General features: G+C 34.4%; 1 protein-coding gene and 1 long non-coding RNA gene across 2 annotated transcripts; one reads left to right on the forward strand and one right to left on the reverse strand.

Annotated features, from left to right (window-relative positions):
* Positions 1 to 3,241: 3,241 nt before the first annotated feature.
* Positions 3,242 to 4,157, reverse strand: LOC149537304 (pentatricopeptide repeat-containing protein DWY1, chloroplastic-like). Its single transcript, XM_089806439.1, has 2 exons — positions 3,974 to 4,157; positions 3,242 to 3,486 (listed from the first exon to the last, which is right to left on the reverse strand). The coding sequence occupies exons 1-2, from the start codon at positions 4,155 to 4,157 to the stop codon at positions 3,242 to 3,244; spliced, it is 429 nt and encodes a 142-aa protein (XP_089662565.1).
* An 829-nt stretch (positions 4,158 to 4,986) lies between these two features.
* Positions 4,987 to 5,878, forward strand: LOC149537305 (uncharacterized). Its single transcript, XR_016357602.1, has 2 exons — positions 4,987 to 5,284; positions 5,363 to 5,878. It is a non-coding gene; the product is annotated as an uncharacterized LOC149537305 (long non-coding RNA).
* Positions 5,879 to 7,301: the final 1,423 nt, after the last annotated feature.

Here is a 7,301-nt window from a genome sequence, read left to right on the forward strand (position 1 = left end):
CTCAGAATTAATGGTTTAACCAGTTTTATTTCTTTAACTCATACTCAGAAAGAAATGCAATCATACCTATGACTCATTTCTGACAAGAGTTATATCACATAAAAGAAACTTATTAACAAGAAGCGTAAAATGATTGAAATACTCCCTCTTGGCAGAGATGACTTTGGTCTACACAATAAGATAGTTGATTTAACCTCCCTCTAAGGCTGAACATCTCCCTTTGAAAATGTAACATCAAATCAACATCCCCGTCTCATAATTTGTTGCATTCTTTTCTTTCAATTGTCATTGCCATTCTCTAAACCGGTGCGTAACACTCTAGTGATTATATATTATGTATACATCTGCGTTTGCCTTCGCGTCTGCCCCAATGCTTTCCTGTTAATAGAGTCCTGCTTCGTGTAATAATGTGATTAAACTCCTCCATTCTCAATAGTGAAAAGACATTCAGAGAGCATACCAAATTTAGCTTCCACACAACAATTTCATTTCTGATGGAATCTCTGTTCCAAATTTTCCAACCCCCTGAATCACTGTGATTCTCAAGGAACGCTGAAACTAGTGATGAACTACAGTAGTGTTGAATCTTGATGTATGAATCTAAATTTGTCTCTGAATCATTCAACTGTCCCAATTTCTTCTACCACAACTCCCAGTGCATGCAGTCTGCTATGAATGGCAATCTTCAACAAGTCAGCTACGGACAAGCTAAGGTTGAGACATTGTGCTCATACGAGTGGATATATGTACTAACTCATTGTATGTAGGTCGACATTACAACTGGAGATTCTTGAAATAGCAATATTTTGCCAAACCATGACACAAATAAATTCTTTGTAACGGCAGTAATACCAATCTCCACCAAGACTCTTGTTAGGAGCAAGGAATATTTTTGAGTTGGCGGTTTTTTTTTCTTTCGATACTCCAGACACATTCAATCACTAAGGAAGGCTCTCATTTATTTATTACTTTTACATGTGCACAGTCAGTGATATTTGTTGTGTAGCTCCAATTCTGTGATCAAAATGTATTCTTATACCTCATGATGGTGTTTTCAATGTGACAGAACAATATTCATAGATTTTACGGCAAGCTTCACTCTTAAATCTCCTGTGCGAGAAGTTAAATTCAAGACAACAAAATCGTGTAAGAGTCCATACCAATTCCGTTCCCAATACTGAACTCATCTCACAGCAAGCAAGAATGATTTGTACGCTCCATATGAACATCATGCCCAATACTACTGAAGTCGTCAAAGATTACTGTCGATGCTTGACCCAGGCTTATTTGTAAGCTCCACTATTGTTTCAACAAATATTAATTCTCAGTGACCATACGATACTATATCACACATCCAATAAGAGCTTATTTATTTTGTCCGCTAGTTTATGACTTTAATGCTTTGAAAGTCAGATATTTATAACCTTCAGAGACAATCCGACTCATCTAGCTTTCAATCGTTCTTTCTGTGTAGTCCTGCCTTTACAATAACTTCAACCACAGAAAGTCCCTGTCACGGAATGCAGTAAAACAACCTTTCCAATCAACTTACTGGTTTAACTCTCCTCCCAAATATATCAAAGAAAGATCACCATATAAACCCGTGTCAAACTGAGGATCAGAACAGCAGACAATGGGGGAAAAATGAATTTCAGATAATCTGGATTTCCATTATCAGATTGGTTCAAACTTCTTGCTCGTTGTGCTTCTAGAGAAATAAAATTTCTGGGAAATTCTAATACACCATCCCTTAGTTGAGCCTGTCCGATCCTTCCCATGAATCTGAATGGATCTACCTTCAAGCGGTTAAGCTTCCAACGAAGGAACCCGCTCTGATACCATGTAAAGTTTCTGCAAATTCTTTAACTCTGATCTGAACTTGATTTATATCTGCAATGTATTTGTATAGGTATTATTTCTCGAGAGAGCAGACTGTTTATTATTGTGTGTCCTCAAACTACAATAATGCCTACCATATATATCAAGACCAAAGGGCATGTCCCTTAAACGAACATGACCTTCCCTAGGTCAGCCCAAACACCACTTGAGATTATCTGCACCTCAAGAAATAATTAATTGCTTAACTAACATAACAAATTTGTTATGGTTAGTACAAAATGTAGTTTCTTCCAAGGATTGCCGCCATCTTATGTCAAGTCTAGTGCATATAAAGGCTAACATATGATATTAATGGAAGAAGACTGAGGTGCGGTCTGCACTTCTCAGACCAGTAGGATTATCATGTTAATATTTAACAGTGCGGATGTGTGTTTGTCTGCCACAAAAGACAATCCCTCTGACTGGGCGCAGATGACTGGGTGGTTGATGTGCTGGTAAAAAATAATCTCTACAATTTTTGACCTCATAAACTTCTGCCCTCCGGATTTGCAGGAAAACCATAGTTGGGTTTTCAGACTGACGGCAATGATTTTTTAATTTTCATAATAAAATGAAAAATGACTGGAAAAATATTCCAGATGCCAATTTTTTTGAGATCCCATCAACCAGCTCTGATAACATGAAAATGTTAAAGACTGAATGAACAGAGAAAATGGAATAAATGGATTGAATATTGCATTAACAATGAATTCTGAAATAGAGTTTACAGACTCTAATTATAGCCTCAACAAGAAAGCAAGGTTATCTTAGTGAAGACAACATCTATAAATAGAACTGAAAGAGCAAACTAAAAGGAGAGCCTAAATGACTTAACCAAGGCTCTAGAAAAACGGGCTAAATATAGCAAGAACTGAAGATACTAAAAATGATCTAATACAACCAGATTAACAATAATGTAGATTTAACTCTTGAATTTCATAAATGGGTCTCGACAAACATGACATATGCTCAAAAGATTGTGATCAGGTTCCAGAGATACATATTTTTCGGTTAGGAATAGTTGCATGTGGAAGCTCTTTCGTCGTCAGGTTGACTACGGTGTCTGGTCGGCATTGACTATGCCATTTCAAGAGCTTCCCATCCAAACTTTCATTTCATAGACACCTGTCAATGTTTTTAATATTTTGAAGTTTTCTTAAGGTTGACATTATTGAAGCCTACGTACTCTATTGTTTCGTTTTGTCACCATTACTCCACAAGAGGAAAATCCATCCTAAAAAATTCAAATGTGGAAACAATTGGCATCATTCAAAATAATTTATCTGGTGATAACTTATGATTAATTGTGTAGCTGTATGGCTATCAGTGATCACTACATATTTAAATGTTAGTTGTATGGCTATCAGTGATCACTACACATGTAAATGTTTCTCATTATCTGAAGTGGCGGACCAAGCAGTGCACTGATAAGACCAAAAGCAATTGCCAGCTTCTGACTATGATGAAGGAAGGAGAATTCGTTTTGTTCCTTGTGAACATCATGAAGCACAAAGCTTGTAAGGGGCACACAACTGAAATTGCCCAGCTGTCTAGTAAATTCCTCCAACTTGACATGGATCTTGTGAGTCTCTGCATCAGATTTTTCATCTGTAAAAAATCAATGGATTTTAATCTTTATTTGGATCCCAACTGCTTCCAAATCCTTCATATCATTTTTGGCTTTCATCATTTTTTTCACACAGGCTACATCCTCCAAACATTCTCCAATCTGTCAGTTACAACATACATACTCAGCTTGTTTAATCATGCAAAAATATATTGGAGTTGGGTTTGTCCATATATATTTCTCATTATATTCTCAAAACATCTATATTAAATAGTAATCCGTAAAAGCCTTTCCCTAATCAAAAGTTAAAAACTTAAAAAGTTAAATCAACTAAATAATAGTCAAAGAATAAAATAAAGTTCCTACAAATTTTAAATTTTAACCTTCACAAACTTTCATTATTGATTCTTATATTGCGTCTCATCTTTAACGAAGTGTTGAAATATATTCTTTCCCCGCGCACAATGAAACAAAAAATGGGGATGTTGAACTGGAAATGATGCATGATTTGGGAAAGAACTGTCTGACAGCAGATGGCTGCATATAGCTGCTGGCTTTTATTATTTCCTGCTTGGCCTAGGATGTACACCCCACACTGGGTGTTTCTATGCCAGAAACAGTGCACCTGCCCCTTGCCATTTCCATCCTGGAAACTTGGTGGAATGCTGATTGATGAACGTATCCTTATTAACAAGGATATTGCACATTCCATTGAGCATTCCTGAAGGTGAGAGGTTTGTGAAATATTAGAACTCTTCAATAATTGGTATAAAAATGTTAATTCTGCAATCTCATAGTGTGATACTTTGTTTAAGGAATTGCTTAGACATGGCTATTTAGTATTTAGGATTTTCTTTTCATGGAGGCAAGGACCAGAGAGACCATGAATCTTGATTTTCAGAAGTTAAGAGTAATGTGTGTAATTTGCTAATTGGTACTAATGTTATAGCAAGAGGGTTTAGATGTTAAAAAACTCAAGCTTGTAAACTTTGATGCATCCATTCGCTTTGAAGATTATATCCACACGGTAGGTAGAATTGTCAAGCGCAGGTCGCAAGGGTGTTGCTGTTACCTTAATCACTGAAGAAAAGGATATATATACTCGTGGCCATATTAATTTTTTTAAAAAAATTTCTTGAAGATCAAGGAAATGAAAATTTAAATTAGAATCCATATGTTTTTAAATCTTGTAATTAAGCTACCAATTGTGTATGGATTTTCTTTTCTAGATTTTATAAGTTTCTTCTTAAATTTTGTTAATATTTATTAATTTCAGGTTTCTATTTGTTTAATTCTATTATTGAAAGCAAACAAAATGAAATGCAGAATTTGGATCTGAGTGTTGAGTTTAATTTCAATTTGTCATGCAAATTAACCTTAGATCTTTATATAAATATATTTGTTATAAACTATGATTTAGTTCTTGTTGGCTTAGGCTTTTGTTTCTGAGCCTTAATCTCTTAAGGCAAGTTATTAAGCATTAAATTTACTCAAGCAATAGATTGTTTCTATCACTAGAGAAAATCTATGTTTTAATTCGTCTTGGTTTTTTGAGATGTTATAATAATTTTTGCCCCACAGAGAAGTTTACAATATTGATAGAAGCTGACATGGTTGACAAATCCTTTGAATTTATGTTGTCTCATTGAAAGTAAGATAATTCTAGATTACTTTTTGTCTAAGTAAGGTTTTCATAGCCTTGTTGGAAGTCAGAGGTTTTTCTGAACCAAGCTCTTCTCTGAAATGGTGTACAATTTCAGAGGAATGTGAATGACAAGGATCATTGTAAAGACTTGAATATTAACCAAAGCTGTTAGATCTCTACATTCCATACCTATGGTATGTAATTTTCCGGGTTTTTGATTTTTATTTATTTATCATCAATGTTTCAGATTATGTTCTGTGATCCATCATCAGGATGCAAGAGAGCATAAGGAGAAGAAAAGATGTTAGACTGCAGACCAAGAACTCACTAAAAAGGAAAGGAGAAAGGATGGCAAGAGAGAGAAAACACACAAACCAAGAGAGACAAAACCCCATAGAGCAAAAGATAATTTTTTTTACACAATTGAACCCAAAAAGTTCCGTATGTTTGCCCATCTTTGGGTTAAAGTTGCTTTTGGAGAAAGAAAGTTTTGAAAACAAGTTCAGACGTCAAAGAGGTTTTCATAACCCCACTGGAAGTTGGCGAAGTTTGATGAGCCATCTTGAGATCAAATAATCTTGTAAAAGATGTGAAAAGACAAATGTTGGACTATGTGGAAGCGTTCAGTCATTTTATGATATTGTAGAAAAGAGAAGGTGGTATCAAAATTTATGGCAACAAGTGATCGGGTTCTCATAATTTAAGTTTTGTTTGACAAATAGACTGATTACTCGTTGTAAACAATAAGAACTTTAAAATTAAATTTTTAAACCTATGTTGGGTGTCAACCAGGTTTTTAGAGCCATTTAAATTGTTGAGAAGGGAAAATTGAATGACACATCTCAGAAAGAAATTAAATCTCGAATGCATAGCATTTAATTCACCATTAATATTTTCTCAGGGATGTTAATTGTTCACCTATAAAGTGAAATTTATTGACCAAAATAAGTAATTTTTACATACAATTTTTTGGATAATAGGCAAAAGAAATGTTGAATTAGCACACCATCAAAAGGTACATGTCAGAAAGAAATGAAAGCTTGAATGCATAGCATTTAAGTCACCATTAGTATTTTCTTGAGGATGTTAATTGTTCCCCTATGAAGTGAAATTTATTGAGCAAATTAAGTAATTTTTACAAACAACTTTTGGAGAATAGGTGAGAGAGAAATGTAGAATTAGCCGCCATCAAAAGGGGTATTTCCAGGAGAATTTCAAGCTTTCACACAAGGAATAGTCTTTCAAGTACAAAAGCATACTAAAGTTCTCTGTTCTGCGGCTTGTGGGGGGCTCTCATTCAAGGATTTTAAGCAATTTTATGAGTAATCATAAAATATAGTATTGCTTTCTGCAAAACAAAATCTCTTTGGATTGATTTGGGATATTGTTTGAAGATATATGTTCAATTTTGTAATTTCATCTTGGAAACAATGGAATATAAATAATAAATATTTAGGGTATGAGTTTGTTGGGCATGAAAAGTGAATTATAGTTGACTTGAGATCAAAAAATAGGCACGCATCTTTAAATAATTAATGGGAAAGTGAACAAATAAAGAAGATAGACTCCCAATCACGTAAAAATTAGTTGGAAGTGGCATGTTACAAGTGGTTGGATTTCCCATGGTAGTGTAGTGCCTTGATTTGGTTCTATAAGGTATAAATCATTATGACTACCAATCTAAAGAGGTGAAATTACCAATGATCACCAAATTATCACTCAGCTAAATAGAGATTCCTTGCACAGGTTGCATTTTGTAAAGAAGATAGCTGACATTATAGTACTCTTACATAGACTGGTTGGAAATGAAGATGCACATAATTTTGAAGCATGGATGTACTTTTTCATTGTTACTATCTATAATGGAATACAATAAATAGATCAGGTTAATTTTTATCAGTGAAAAATTTAATAGGCAACTAACCAATTTCCAATACAACAAAAGGTTCTATTGTCATTATTTTTTCTTATGCTATCAGTAGCATGAGAATTTTGCTAGGATTGTGTCCCTTTTGAAATTTGGATGCAAATGCTCAGATTTAGAAATATTATCTGTAGCTTCAATTGGAAAATATTACAAGGCATTTAGGTGGGTAAATTATGCATATGTTGGTTACTTGAGAGTTGTGGGGCAACATGAGCACGGTCCCATCTCTAGAGGCAACTAAATTATTCAAGACTCATAGAGTTTACTTCATTCAGTTCCATAGA

The sequence above is a fragment of the Cupressus sempervirens genome, chromosome 10 (assembly GCF_028749045.1).
Source record: "Cupressus sempervirens isolate cs-2001-9-10 chromosome 10, ASM2874904v1, whole genome shotgun sequence".
Taxonomy (NCBI): Eukaryota; Viridiplantae; Streptophyta; class Pinopsida; order Cupressales; family Cupressaceae; genus Cupressus; species Cupressus sempervirens.

Coding starts and splice junctions, on each gene's coding strand:
- LOC149537304 (XM_089806439.1), bottom strand. CDS start 4,157: ATGGAATGTGCAATATCCTTGTTAATAAGGATACGTTCATCAATCAGC. Junction 3,487..3,973: donor GCTATATGCAGCCATCTGCT/GTCAGACAGTTC, acceptor GATTTTTTACAG/ATGAAAAATCTGATGCAGAG.